We start from the raw sequence: 16,314 nt of genomic DNA on the forward strand, positions 1-16,314 counted from the left end.
GAAACAAACTGACTATTTATTTGAAATGTGTTATTTAAATACGTAAGTGATGTTAACTATACTATTAATTCTTTAGGGAATAACGATTGAGTCATAATATTATATTATAATCCTTAATTAAAAATTGTATTTTGGAACCAAAAGTTATAATAAAATATGAATGCTATCGTACCTGGTAAATGACTAAAAAAGATTATATTTTATAGCAAAATATTATGGATATAAGGTACTCTGTACAAAACAAAGGACACTTGAACACTCACCAGTTACCTACACAAGAAAATGGAAAATGTATTTTTGACCAAAATCTATGAGCACCGCCAAGGGACTGAAAACAACGATTAAATTGAAAATACAATTATTTATTTTTATAAAACAACACTATTTAGAAGCTGAAGTCAACGATAGTCGGTTACCTATATAACTCTTTCGGTAGGAAAGAACGAAAAGCTCAAATCACCGAAGGTAGATGGCGTTACTGTTATCGTTTGGATACATTACTAACTATATAATATTTTATATAACGAAAAAAATGTTTTTAACTTTTATTTTAGAACACAAGTACAATCATCTCATCTGTAATTATTTTTTTACAAATAATAAAAATTACGTATTAAAAAGTTACAACCACAGTTTTGGTTAAATCATAGATTATGCAATCCCAGAAAAAAATTGCCAATTGTCATATAGTTCAAGCGTTCAACCGTGAATATTGATCACGTGAGTCCATTTATATTATTATGATGACACATGCTAATATAATATTATAATATTATAACATTATTTTAAAGACGCTCGTCGCCCAGAGTTTGCACCACCTGCACTTTGTATGTCAATAATAACATAAAATAAGAATATTTATAAATATAAGTATATTTTATAATTGTTTACAATTTTGAAATAATATTATTATTATGAATTTTTATGATCGTAAAAATTATCATTGATGAGTAATTTTGAATCATTTGGCAACCTTGGGCCATCATACAATGACAAAAATCAATAAGCAATTATTATTTTTTTAATATAATAGAAATTATAGAATTTTATAATTAAAATAGACTAGCTGGTCGAGTCCAAGCTCGACCTGACATTTTTAGGGTAACGGTAAAAATATGTACGTTTAAGTAGGTACTCGACACTCGTACATTGCATTATAATTTATATAATAATTATACTATAGAAATAGTATATAGAAATACGGTATACTTATATAAACATGTGAGGGAAGGCAAAACTTAGTTTACTGAAATATGTTTAAACGCTTTAGCCGGATATATTATATAAAACAATATTATACATTTATACCTATAACCTATATATATATATATATATGGCTATATCAGTAAAAAAATAAAAATACCAAGGGTGATCTATACTTCCATCAACCACATAATCCCCATAAAAGAATGTAGTTAGGCCAGAACAAGTTTTTTGGTTAATTTAAAGTTAATCAATTAATTTCATAAATTTTCATTCACACATTTTGAATTTATTTGAATATTTACAATAAACAGAAATGTTTTTTATATACCTATAGAAATGTGTGTTGTTACTTATTGAAATTATTATGGGGGAGGGTCAGATTGTCAGAAGGACAAAACACCTTATCATAATGTTAATTGTTGTTTACCCTACAACTGTATATACTTACAAAGGAAATATTATTTGCTATAGTTGAAGCTTGTCTGTACCTAGTTGTCTCTGGTAAAATTTAATTTTATCTATTTTATGTTATAAAAATTTAATAATAACATTTAGAGTGTCGTGTTTATTCATGATTAAGATAATAGGATCATTTTGAATACCTAATTAATAAATAAATTAAAAGACATAACATTTGTAGTGATATATAGTATTGTATTTAGTATTTGTACAATATATAGTGTTGAGCAATACACATTTATAATATATATTAAAATTTGTATTTGTATTAAGTTCAGACCCATATTAATAGAACAATTATAGTGATGTATCGTATAACTTCCCATGTATTATAAAAATAAATAAATAAATGTATTTTTCTTTTATATATATGAGCTTATAAGATATAGAAACCAGTGCATACAATATTTGTAGGTACATAATATAATAAATATCATTGAACTGATAGTGCATGATTCACAATTTTATTTATAAATTCATTGCAATCATTAAATTTGTTATTTTCAACAATCCAATCCCATTCTAAATAGTCATCCAAATCACATTCTGATGCTGCATTGTCAACACCTAAAAACCAATACACATTTATTATATACATATCAATAATATAAAAATTTTAAAAAAAAATTTTGTTTTCTTTAAACATGCTAGATATTTAGATACTTATTTTATATTTAACCTTGGTACTTAAATACCTAATTACAAATTATTAAGGTACCTTTGGACATTGTTATACAACTTTTAGTCAAACAAAATTCTCAAATATATTTTGATTTATTGACTATAAATAGCTTAATAAAAATAAGAAACACACCTACTACCTAAGTAAGTATCAAAATTAATATTTTTTTTATAACTAAAAATGTAAATATAAGTAACTGTGTTAGGAAAACTACTTTTATTAAATTTTAAACTGTACCTTTTAAAGTGTATAGATATAAATGATTAAGTTATTACCCAAATCCCAAATGGAAATTAACAATTTTGTTATCTATGTAAATAAGCATGTGCAGACTTGAATTTCAGTGAGTGCCTACAATGTATTTGGGATTTCTTTAATGCCTATCCTTCTGGTATCTATTTCTAAGATAATTTTTATTTTTATTTATTGTTACTACTTTTATATATCATCTGGCTGTTCTATCATAATAAGTTTTTCCACGTAAATTTAAAATGTTTTAGAATTTACCACAAATTTTAGAAAAAATTACAGCTTATTCTAGTAACATACATTTTAATATAGGCTCCTTGCTCTCGGATTTCAATTTTAGGGCTCCATTTACATAATGTCGAGGATATGCAAGCACACTCAACACCCTGTGCGCATATCTATACGTTCATAATCAATTGCATATTTGCTCTTCAAAAGCTATCAACTATAAAACAGTATAGCATTCACTGATAATATTTGATTATCCCCTGATCCTTTCCAACTATTATTAATAACCAATATATTATAATTTACTGGTATTAATAATATTTTATGTAAAATTAATTATCTATATGTAATCATTTAAATCATCAATTTAATTTATTTTACCAAAATCTTTAATCAATTTATCATAAGCTAAATAGTTTTAAATTATAACAATATAACTGACAATTGTGTCATATTAATTGTTATCTCAATACTACATAAAGGTAATTTGTAAATTAACTTATAAAGTATTTCAACTAGGTACTTAGGAACTTATTATAATACACAATAACTATCTGTGTTTAGTAACGTTTGGCGATATACATTAAAAATTAGAAATTATTTTTTAATTTAATAATGTTGTACAATACAACTTAATTTTATCATTTAGGAATATTAAAAAAGTCAAATAAGATACCTAACTCAACAGTAAAGGCATAACTAGGGGGGTATAGGGGGAACTTAACCACCTGTATTTGTATTTAGCCCCCCCTATAAGGTTTTACTTTTTAGCCTCAATTAGCCTTTAAATTATTTTTAACTTTGGTTTTCTAGGACTCTAGCCCCTGTAACTATTAAATCCTAGTTACACCCATGCTCAGCAGAACCACAGAGGTGAGTATTTCAGAAAAAATACTCAGCACTCAGCAGTGAAAAAATCCCTTAATCAGCATCCTTCTGTTGTCTATAGCAATAGTATCTATCTTTATACCAATATATTATTAAAATTATTAGTTATTAATCAGAAAAAAATTAAACAGGAGATTATTTTTTACAAAATTCAGTCTAATGTAAATACCATGTAAAAAGTTCCATCCTCTTTCTTTTCTTGTGCATTCATCTGCAGTGATTCTGATCAGTTTTAAATTATCAAAACTTGATTTGAACCATTCAATATCAGTCTTTCTTCTAGCATCACTCACAATCCAGATATCTTTTGAGTGATCTAAAATTATATAAATTTGATTTTAAGAAAATAATACTTTTGGTATTATAATTGAGTTATGTAAATATACTAACTTTGATCATACATATCTATTGCCATACGACAAAAATAACCATGATCATTTGTGCGTATATTTTCACTCCATTCAATCATTGCCTTTCTATGTTGTTCCTTCATTTCACCATCACTGAGAAGTTCATCCAATTGGAGTGATTTAGTTTGAGCCCAGTGCTTTTTTATGGGGCCCGAAAGGCGAATTATCACACATTTTTCTGATCCAATTCTACAATAGTTAAGTTTATATAATTTATAAATTATTTACATTAAACCATCATAAACATAAAATTTATCATAGCACAGTGGCCAGTGACGTAGCTGAAGGGGGGCATTAGTGTATGGTCCCCCTTGGAATTTTATATTGGTGATGTATTAATCACAGTTATTCCTTACGATATTTTGTGGTATTAACAATCCTTAAATAGCCCCCTCCCCCCGCCTAAATTGATCCAGTTACGCTACTGTAATACTATAATAATAAAAAAAAGTATTCAACATAATATTTTATTTAGAACTTTTATTTAATAAATTAAAAATTACCTATTTATAAATAAAAACAAAAATTAGTTTTAAAAATTATTCTACAAATTATTAAGTTTTTCCAAAATTTGATTTACAATAGTTTCAACTTCGGCCATTGCACCAATACCATGATCACCACACATCAACGTCTTAATAATTGGAGGAATTAGGCAATATCCCCATGACTGCAGTTTATTCACTTGATCTTTAGTAACTGGGTGATTCCACATTTGAGTATTCATTGATGGACAAAACAATACTGGTTTTGAAACATTCCAAGCTCTAACAATGCATGTTAATAAATTGTCACAAATTCCTGCACTCACTTTAGCCATAGTATTAGCACTCAAAGGAGCAAGTACCAATAAATCCGCTTTTTTGGAAAGTTCAATATGCAATACGGGATCTCCTCGAGTTTTCCAAGCATCCCATTCATTTTGATCTGTATAAACATCAATTTTTAAATCATTTCTAATTTTCTCGACATCTAAAAAATGTTTACTAGCTTCTGTAACGACTAATGTTGTGCTAATATTCTTTTGAACGAGTTGAGAAATAATATCTGGTATTTTGATTGCAGCAACACTAGCACTGCAAGCAATCAGAACATGTGGCATGATTATTGAGTTGTATTATTATTCTTGGTACTTTCAACGTCAGCTAATCCAAGCTTAGTCCATTCTTCTTTTGCCATCAAATCATTATGCATACGGCAATCCAAATAGTCTTTGGCCTCTTGACGACACTGTGAGTTGTCCCCGTTGCTAACACTCAAACAAAACATATACTTGTAAGCAGTTTTTTTACATTGGCCTTGGTGATCTAATGGAAAACTACCCTTTTCAGGAGGTGTTGGCTGAAAACTTTTTTGACCAAAAGTTGCAGAAGACATTTATATGGAAATGCAATAAATATTAAGGAGATTATAAGTAAAAAACTGTAAACAATAAAATATTATAATACTTCAAAATTTCAAATTGCTAATATCACCGACACAAAAAGAATATATTTAAAAGTGGTTAACTTGCTGACTAATATTTAACCAGCTATCAGTAATATTATTCTATGCACAGAACGAATAAATATATGTGATAAGAACAATTATGATAACGATATCTTTTTCAGTTTTTTACTAACTTCTAACTTCATACTATAATAAATTAATAGTCTATTATAGTATTAAATGCTGTAATGGAACTTTATTATGAAAATAAATGTAAAAATTTACAATTTTTTTTCATTGAGCTTGTAAGTTATAAACTCAGTTCTTAATAAATATAGGAATATAGGATAACCCTTAAACAATGGTTAAATTTAAATTAAATATATTTAACCAATTATTATTCATACAAAACATTGATTAGTTATAAAACAGTCTATGTATATCATATTTTATTAAATAAAGGTATATCTTAACTACGATCAATTTGTACAGTATAAAATCTAAACTGTGTTTACATTGTACGTCTTCCCATTTCCTGAACATCTTTTCTATTATCAATATTTTGTGTTATAAGTACAGAGTTGATCCGGAGCATTGTAATTTCTTTTCGTACAAAGTTGATTCTCATGTATTGTTTACGTTTGATACGTTCGAAGTTAGTTCTAGTGTGAGACAGGTCTTTATCAACGACCGTCGCAGTGACTTCCACAGTTTCTGGGTCTAAAACGGGCCTGCCGATTAGCGTGAAGTCTTTGCCACCAACCAATAGAACTTTCTGCAATTTAATACGATCTCCGACACTTGGCGGCCAGTAACCATCTATGAGCACCAGGTCGTTGTCAGTAACTTTGAACTGCTTACCACATATGTGTACGACTGCAAACAATCGGTTATTGTTTTTTACGGCTTCGTTGACGGTTTGTATTATGCCGTCAGAAAACGTTTTGTGTGCAATCGTATTGTCCACAACATATTCTTGACCGACTGGGGTCGAAAACGACCGTACTTTTAGACTCGACGCAGCAGCAGCTATTCGGTTTTTGGGTACGATTTGAACAGTTTTGCTTGCCAGATTCAGTATTTTATTGCACAACATTATAGCTACCAAATAGGTTTACACGCTAGCAAATTTAGTAACAGACCAGACGATAATTAATTACATAGAAAAATATTGTAATATCGAACTGGACTCGATATGATATAAAATAATTAATATAATATTATGTATTAACACTATTAACTAATAACTATTAACACTAAAGTTTAAATATTGGGATTTTCGAGTACATAACCTTACAAATTCAGAATGTATTATCTATAAGTACGATAAGATGTTAACATTTTTTTTTATAATGATAAATATTTTTGAACAAAAAATCGTAATAAAAATATATTATCAGTAAACACAATAGTATTGTAACGTAAATCAAAAATTTGTCAGGTAAGGGCGTAGTGTTAAAGAGTAACTTTAATATTATTTTTAATTTATAAGGAATCGAATTCAATGTCAATACAACTTTTATTACAGAGGTGGTGGCCAGACTGTCAACACGTCGGTGTGTGATGGGCGGAGGGGGTAACCGATACGATTATAACAACAACATTCTAATAACATATCTCAAATCTTAATAACAACACCTATTCAAATGTTCAACGAGTAATGTTCACGTACGAAATTCTAGAGCGCCATGACATCGAAATCGCCTAAATCGCCACTTAAAACCCTTAAGATATTTAACTCGAGCGACGAGACGTGGACACGCTATCTTACGGGTAAATTATTTTATCAAATTTTCCGTCGTCGAATCTCGCGCGGTTAGTTAAAGGGCACGACGTCACACCTCTGACGGTGAGCAGTAGTAAGTAGGCCGTCTACGTTTAATAATGCCATCGATTAATAATAATATATCGGTCGTCACCTTTCGTGGATCGCGTCCGTGATGTAATCTTTTCCGCATTTCCGCTTGCCGCTGAACACGTATACGACCTTGGGGCGCTGACTTTCGGTCGATTCAGCTCCAGACATGATCCGCTCTCGTAGTATCGATGTCTCTGCGGTGACGGGTGACGACTATGACCCAACAGTCCCAACGACAACTACTGCCAAGTCCCAAACCCAACACCTGAGCAGCGAACGTCTAGCGCGTGACTCGCGACCGCCCGCCGACTTGCCGCGCGTCAATGGTTCTTAAAACGGGGCCTGCTATAGAACGCGATAATTATAATATAATATTATTATTATAATTGCCCATTAATTATTATTATGTTATTGCGCTTCTAATGAACTGTGATAAAATCATCACATTAAATCATAATACTGTTGATCAAACATAAAGTTTTTTTTCTTCAAATACCTACATAGTAATGATCGATGTACGCGTGTGTTGACGCTTATTCCCACGCCGAACGATTCATTGAATGGTATTTTAACCTCTGTTGAGGTTAAACACGTCGATCGTAGTCTTAGATTTCGAGCACTTCATGGCCATTTGTGGGTATATTATTACATTTGCTTATACTTACTTAGTAGTTGGTTTTTGTTAGGTATACGTATACCAGAGTCGACAAGTCGTTTTAATATTTTTTTTAATAGCGCGTTTATTAGATAGGTAGGTGCTGACTGAAATTTGCGCGTGATAGTGAAATAAATCATTATTCTATCGATTTAAAGGCATTTATTATGATAATACGTAAATACCTAGTATATTATTACCACGTAAATGCAATAACAAAGTGAAGCGTATATCGCTACGATTTAATACAATGCCATGCATAGGTACGAAAAGCGCGTTGCTAACGTTATACATAATATAACTAATACTGTCCAGGGATCAAAAGCGCACGATTGTACGACCGTCCTCTGCATTTTATACGACGAACCTCGGACTTATCTAGCTCGATTCCAAGAATATCTTTGGTATTATTCTTGTTTTTATTTATTTATAAATATTGTTTAAAACTTTACTACCTACTAACTAGGTAGAATAAAAGCCACTATATAAATTATAATATTCATTATTTTAAAAAAGGTGTGTTCAATAAGTTAAAAATAGAGTATAAAATATTCGATTAAATAATATAGAATATAAAATTTGTGCGTTAAGTATTAGTCGTTGATCATCATTCATCGTCGTAAGAGTTATCAGTGCCATACTGCCATCGAATTCATCTTGTGGCAGCTAATCTAGTTGTCTCTCACAGGCATCGGCTTTTTTTTTTTTTTTTTTTTTTAATACTAATTTGTAGAATCAGGCACTTTCTGATGTTTGAAATTTTGAGTAAATGGGTACTTTTGTATTGTTATATATTTTGTATTCTTGCGAACCGTAGCGTCTTTATTCTTATCCGTATAGTTTTTACTTATTTTTGATGGTTTGAAATTTTTTGATTATTCTGGAAGAAGTTGACGCCCATATACCGGGTAAACATATCTGCATAGGTGATTATCATCAAATTATTGAGGCGTATACTATAAATGAGTAGACAGTTTTATTCTGGTATACTATTGCGTGAGTTTTTTTTTTTGTTGATATGGATTTTTATCAGTTAAATTTTTTAACTATAAAAACACCTATATACTTTACTAAATCATCTTTCTTTTGCCATTTTATTGCTTAGTTTTCTACGAAAATTTGTTGGGGATCACTATATGTTTTTAAAGTGAACAGTAGGGTTACTGTTTAGTTTCTAGTTGAAGACGATTGGGAGTTTTTATGTTGATATAATTACATGGAATTGTCTTAGGTGAGATTGTTATGTCATCAACAAACAATATCTACAAGAAGTCTGGAAATTCAGGGATATCATGACAGTATATTACCTTGTATATTATATTAAAAAGGGTTGGTCCTAGTACAGATCCTTGAGGAATTCTAGTTTTTATTTTGTGGGATAGATCCATCATTCGGTACTATTTTAAAGCGTTATTTTTCAACGTTGTATCACTCGCACTCTCACGGATTCACGCTTGATTAACCTATCTCCCCAACCATAAATTGACACAGCCCATTTTCACACAGAATAAATAAGAAATTATGAAATAAGTTTAATGGATATAAATGAGAAATAATTGGTATTTATTTTAATCAATTTAATCGGTCATAGGTATAATAATAATAACAATAGAAATTATACAATTTAATATAAACCTTAGGCTTGTTTGATATCACTCAATTTTTGAAAATCTGGATTATCAGATAAATGAAGCCTCAAGTCCGTAATTAAAGGAACTCAATTCCGTTTTGTATTTTGTATTTATTTGTAACTGTGTAACACTAAAAAGCATAAAAATGTGAACGAATCGGAAAACAATGTAAATTCATTGCACACTGTCACCGCTACCTATACTATGTTATATATGTTGTTGTATATAGAATCAAACCCTGCTTTTATTTGTGTAGCCAAAAGTATTCATTTTTAATAACAAAAATTGGTTTTATGTAAATTAGTTTCAAGATCATTAATATCCAAAATTTGTATTGGATTTATTTCGTTTTTTGAATAAATAAAACTGATAAGTAGATTACAAACCGTTACAAATAAATCAAATTCTACTTTTTCCACCGTGACTCTTTTTTTTTGTATCCCCTCATATTCTCTTGTTGATATTAAATATCATAAGGTGATTTATCCTAAATAAATATTATATTTTTAATATTCTACATAATATATTATGTATCGATATAATTAGAAATCATCTAAATCAATAATTAAAAAAAAAAAAAAAAAAAAAAATAACTATTATTTATAAAATTATAACTAGTTCTATAGGAAAACACGCAAGTTTTCATTTTAGATCAAGACTAGATATATCAAATTGTCCAAAACACACCACCAAGTCAGTTAAATGTATGATTTTATATTTTAAAACTATTTTCACGTTACTTTCCATTACTATTACTTTTGAACCTGTTTATTTTAATATATTTATTTGATATATACAATAAAGTATTTTATGATCTATTATTACTGTTGATCTTACTTTCTTGCAATATTGTACGAAAAATGTGGACCAACTAGGTAGGTGCCCAAATTAAATTAGGCACATTATATTATTATTATTTTATTTTACAATATCGACTGAACCCGTATTTTGAGGCGTATATTGTATATACTATTTACTAAATAGTATTTAGTATGATTGGCAGTATTAATATTTTATCTTTTTGACAGCAATATTGTCTTATGCTGACTTATAAGTCATATTATTATGTTACTTTTCTTATAAATTATTAGTTGGACAGTGACATACAATGTATAGGTGCCTATTTTTTTGCTTTAGAAGCTCATATATATTATGCTTTACAACATTTTTAAAATACAGTATTATTAAAAAATATTTAAAAAGGTATAAGTATAGTGATTTCATTAACATTGTTTAAGTTTTTAACTACCTGCCTATACAATATGTAAAAATATAACTATATAAATATATAAATAAAAATGTATTTCCCTTAAAAAATCTTCCACTCAAATTTTAAGAATGGCTTAGATCACTTAAGTAGATAATTTGTGATTAATTATTTTTAAACTATGAGGAGAGGAATAAATATTAAGATCGTCATATTAATACAGTCGTGTGTATTTTTTTTGTATACATGATAAAAACCTAGTTGAAAAAATGCTTAGATTCTCAACTTTGGGGGTAGTTTCTGGTGCAAGATTAAATCTAGTTGGTACTTTAGGGAGGTGGTCTAGATTAAAAATGTTTTGGTATTATAATAATTAAATATTAATAATAAAATAAATGAAATGTTTTCAGAAAAAATTAAATCAACCTACCATTATACTAATAGCAAAAAAGATTTTAATACTAAAAAAAAATACATTACGAAATAAACTGATATAAGCTGACAGACTGCTCAGAATCGTTTTTGTATACAATGATATATCATCGAGATCAAATTAAATATCCATTACAGTGGTCAGTGACTCACTTGACATCTACTGTACATCAGAGTAGTATTCACTTGCCCATTTTTTTGTATGTATATACACGTATTTAAACTATATAAAAATCTTATTTCTGTAACCAACGGCAACTCTCTATAATCCATATTATAAACGGATGTTCGATTTTCGTGAGCCAAAATGAAATACTTTTATGAGCAAGTATCTCTAAATAGCAACCTATAGAGATTAAAACAAATATAAACACTCGCCGAGTCTCAGGAATATAACGTGTGCAAGATTTGGTACAAATTATTAATTAATTAAGTGAAACTGATGACCATGAAATATTAGAATTTATAATATTATTGTATGTTTTATTATTATGTATATAATATATTATGATTATTTATTTAAAACAGTCTTCTTCACAGTAATGCACCTATTTTGCCTATCCAATACGCCTATATAGGTTTGAAAAGGAAAATAAATAATATTAACAATTATTGACAGAATATATTTTGTTGTAGAAATTTGAAGATACTTTAAATGGATAACAATGTTTTTTCTTGATGTCATCAAGAAGATGTTTTCATTGTAAAAACTAACGATTTTATATTTGTTTTAATATCATATTATTTTATAATTTTATACTAACTTAAATGATATAATACAACTTATTTAATAAGTCGCGTTCTATACATTTTCTATTAACTTTATCAATTACAATTTTAACAATGATAGTTATGTATGTTGAATACTTTCAATAACCTATACCATTATATATTATGTTTCACAAACGTCAGTTACAGAATCACGCAATCTCAATCCAAATTTTTGGTGTACATAGCTATTATAGAGAGCAAATTCAATTCTTATGTTAATATGGAATTCCATATAACGCGCAAAGACCCTTACAATACATAAGTTGTTTATACGAGTGTTCTTTATGCAATATTGACAACGTGTAGTGTGTACCATCTAAAATCCGCTTTTCCATTATATAGGGTATATGTTTTTTTTAATTTACACCGAAAATTCGCATAAATTATCTGAAGTAAAATTATAGCACAATAGAGGTACCTACCTATACCTACCTATATGTAATTCTTGCATACATCTTCAAAATGCTTTTGTGCATGTACATTTTTTAATACCTATTCTTAAAATATTTTATTTTATCTATAAATTAAGTGAATATACATAAATATAATAGTAATAGTTATTCACTATAGTGTATTTCAATAAAATAAATTTTAACCTTTAGGTACCGAAAAAATATTGTGTTTAATTTTATTTTAATATCATTATTAATAACATTGTCATTATTGCTGTGTAGTTACATAATATTTATTTAAATATTTGAGTTGATAAAATGCTAATTCAATGGACTATAAGAGGCTCTTATTCAGTATGGAGAACTTGCACTCATCTTTGCACTCGGACTCGGTAACTCATGATCTCGATACGGTTTTACAAACGCAATGACGATGACGAGTGGGCGTCTGGTCAAATAATGACAGATTGCTTTGCTGATCAAAGGGCGTTATCAATAAGATTTGCGCTTCTATAAAGTCTTCGGTTGCAAAATATCGGTGTAAACGAATGAGAAAATTTTACTTTTTTAGTAACACGATTTAAAACGATTGTCGGCAAATCAAAGAAATACTATTTTGTACTTTATATATTCAGATGATTGAAAACGATTTTTTGAGCGACGTCGTCGTTTATCTAAATTTTTATCAAGCATCTTCCTACACATGTAATTATTTCTGTTTTGAAGGAAACTCAAACACAAGCTGTGACAATAATTAAATCAATCTAAAACAATATTATCAAAACCATGGCCAGTATATGATCGTATTATTTCTACAATTAATTCTTAGTTCTTACTAGAGTTTGAACACACTAAAGATATTATGACTTCAAGCGGTATCTAAAAATAACTGGAAATAAGTACTTGGGAAAAAATTTAAATTGTATCTTAAACTAACAAATACTTATCATATTTGTATACTTTTAAATGACAAAAAATTCCATATTAGATATTAATAACATATCATATTAAAATTTAATATCAGATGTACCTACTATTTTGTATTTTTAGCCAATGCGGCAACATTGCATAAAATTTAACAGGTAAAAACGTTCTCAATCGTGTTATTAAAATAGATACAGCCAATAAGGACCATTCTCAATCTTGTTCTACCTTCAAATTATAATGTGAAAACGCATTTGCTATAAGAAAACCAAACAAAACCATAAATATACGTGCACCTTGCCACGATGTGGCAATAATAATGATACTTGGTGTAGTTGTTGTTTTTGTTAATGGCTTGTACTTATTTGAGGATTATTGGTTTCTGCTGCCGGAGAACTTGAAAACTTACTCTATTATTTATTAAATGTTTTAAATAAATCGTATGATGTAATACAGAAGATAGAATGGAATAAAATAATATTATTATATTCGATTTTTCATTTTATTATTATTACTGTAAACAATATCCGCGTATTTATTTCACGATTATTTATACTTTGTTGGTGAAGTATATTAATATTAGTTTCCACCGTTCCAATTTTATGAGACATTATAACATATCTACCTAAGAAAATGACAGTCCTAGTTCATTCAACGCAATTAGATATCACAGTGACTACACTGCCTCAAAAATCGGTATCTATACTTACTCCTTTTATATCTCATATATTTTCATTACCATTCAAGCGTACATTCAATGCTTGTCATAAATCATACTTTATAATAAGATATGACATATTGTACGTGACACATTATGTAAGTAGTAGCTGATAATTGATCGATAATTAATATCTGACTCACATATATTTGTGTAGGTGTATTGTATTTTATTAGTATAATTTTGATCAATTGTAATTGTTGTATAATACAATGTTTGAAAATAAAATAATTTACGATAACGATAAAATTTTTATTACGATAATGATTTCAGATTAAACAAAATATATATAATATAATATTATATTATATTGTGTGTAAAATGTGTACATTGTATAAAAATTAAAAAATTTTGGCTGGTCTACAACATATAACACTTTTTCCTCTATCGTTGACTAGTACCTTCAAACTTTTTAAAACAGACGTTACTCATTTGAATTTAGACTATTTTGAGAACAAATTATTCACTAATAACAATACATTGAAGCTATACTATTTGAGGTCTCTATAAAATTTTTATCACCATAAGTTAGTTTTCTCTTAGATTTGAGGAAATATTTTATAAAGGTATTTACAAATATATAATATACTAAGAAAATTAAAAAATTATATTATTAAATTATATCATCATTTCGATTAAATATTTTATCATTAAGATGAAATTTTGTATTTGACAAAAATAGTTTTAAATACTAAAATCGTAAGGTACAAGAGTACCTAAATAATTTAATACATATTGTGTAAATAACGGGTTAGTATAGCATTGTTTAAAATTTTCATACATTATACAAAGCGTAATTCCAGTATCCACAATACATTTTTTTTAATTGCGTTTGAATGAAAGAATCTTTAATTGGTGAAATAATACTAGTACTAATAATAGTACTAGGAAAAATATTTGAGGTTACATTATTTGTTTTTAAGCTAACTCTAACACTGTACAATGTACATTTTTAAAATGTGGACAGTACAGTTGTTTACCTCTGAAAGAACGCTATGTACCCTTGCATATCGGTTTAATATATTTCACTTCATTAAACACTTAATTTTGAATAAGAGTTTAAATTACTGCTGTAATATATACTTCATAGTATATAGTTGAAAATATTTAGGTATATCTATGCAACAACTGTAAATTATAAAACACATTTAGACATTTAGTACTGTATGTATTTAGTACTATAATATTAACAATGGTAATTAAGTGATGTACCTATTACATAGCAAATAGGAAGTACATACAAATATATTTCACGTTTGCAGTTATTTTTTTATGACAGCCTTGAGAATATTGTAATAACTATAAAGTAAATACCTATATGATTATGATAATAGAAAAATTATTTTTCAAATCGAGTGAATTGTGGTCAAGGATGACCAGATATTTTTTAAAATTACTTCTTTTTGAGTACCCAAGTTGTGTTTGCAGTATACTAAATAACGATTTAACATATGCAAACAAATATATTGGTTTAAGTATCATTGATTTTTAATCAACACAAAATGTATGCATTTATTTTTCATAAATTATGTTGGTAATAAAAAATTAATATATCTATATTATATTTAATAAATAATTTATTATTTTCTTATGTTTATATAACAGTACTTATTTAAAACAAAATACATAATAATTGTATTCCATTTGTATAACACTTGTAGCTAGTTTTTTTAATGACAAGTATAATTAATAAGTATAATATTATTATTCGTAACTTATTATATTTGTTTGAGTATAATTTTTATTATTATTATTAAAATATATAATATTTATTTTCGATGAAAAATAAATTAAATTAGTTTGTTTATAATATATGCTTTTTAAAAATTAATTTTTTTTTTATTTAAATGTAATATGATGACTAATCTATAACTTGATGGGAAATACTTCGTTATCCACCAATAGCTACGAAATATCAAGGTTATGATTGTTCCAAACATATTATATTTTATATCGTTATGTTTTATTTATATAATACTTTCCAACACGTATATGCATATAGGTCATAATGTACCTATCTAATTTCATTGATTTAAACGAAGTGTCACGGTAACTAATTAGTCAATAATATAAAGAGGCTTCTTTATGTCTCTGATTTTAGATATTATACCTAATTTTATATTAAGTAAAAATATTCTGTAATTAAATATTTGTATTTCATATGCATCAATATAAA

The 16,314-nt window shown here is 27.6% G+C and overlaps 3 protein-coding genes and 1 long non-coding RNA gene across 4 annotated transcripts; all 4 read right to left on the reverse strand.

Moving 5' to 3' along the window:
- Positions 1-2,065: 2,065 nt before the first annotated feature.
- Positions 2,066-8,204, reverse strand: LOC132929112 (uncharacterized). Its single transcript, XR_009662084.1, has 3 exons — positions 7,909-8,204; positions 7,470-7,753; positions 2,066-2,232 (listed from the first exon to the last, which is right to left on the reverse strand). It is a non-coding gene; the product is annotated as an uncharacterized LOC132929112 (long non-coding RNA).
- LOC132929109 (phosphopantothenoylcysteine decarboxylase) lies at positions 4,171-5,224 on the reverse strand. Its single transcript, XM_060994216.1, has 2 exons — positions 4,703-5,224; positions 4,171-4,311 (listed from the first exon to the last, which is right to left on the reverse strand). Exons 1-2 carry the CDS (start codon positions 5,222-5,224, stop codon positions 4,243-4,245), a joined length of 591 nt encoding a protein of 196 aa, XP_060850199.1. The 3' UTR covers positions 4,171-4,242.
- On the reverse strand, positions 5,227-5,639 carry LOC132929111 (cytochrome c oxidase assembly protein COX19). The gene has a single exon (XM_060994219.1). It carries the CDS (start codon positions 5,497-5,499, stop codon positions 5,227-5,229), a length of 273 nt encoding a protein of 90 aa, XP_060850202.1. The 5' UTR covers positions 5,500-5,639.
- On the reverse strand, positions 5,916-6,853 carry LOC132929110 (large ribosomal subunit protein bL21m). The gene has a single exon (XM_060994218.1). It carries the CDS (start codon positions 6,644-6,646, stop codon positions 6,062-6,064), a length of 585 nt encoding a protein of 194 aa, XP_060850201.1. The 5' UTR covers positions 6,647-6,853; the 3' UTR covers positions 5,916-6,061.
- Positions 8,205-16,314: the final 8,110 nt, after the last annotated feature.

The sequence above is a fragment of the Rhopalosiphum padi genome, chromosome 4 (assembly GCF_020882245.1).
Source record: "Rhopalosiphum padi isolate XX-2018 chromosome 4, ASM2088224v1, whole genome shotgun sequence".
NCBI classification, from domain to species: Eukaryota; Metazoa; Arthropoda; class Insecta; order Hemiptera; family Aphididae; genus Rhopalosiphum; species Rhopalosiphum padi.

Coding starts and splice junctions, on each gene's coding strand:
- LOC132929109 (XM_060994216.1), bottom strand. CDS start 5,224: ATGCCACATGTTCTGATTGCTTGCAGTGCTAGTGTTGCTGCAATCAAA. Junction 4,312..4,702: donor TGGCCGAAGTTGAAACTATT/GTAAATCAAATT, acceptor TAACTATTGTAG/AATTGGATCAGAAAAATGTG.
- LOC132929111 (XM_060994219.1), bottom strand. CDS start 5,499: ATGTCTTCTGCAACTTTTGGTCAAAAAAGTTTTCAGCCAACACCTCCT.
- LOC132929110 (XM_060994218.1), bottom strand. CDS start 6,646: ATGTTGTGCAATAAAATACTGAATCTGGCAAGCAAAACTGTTCAAATC.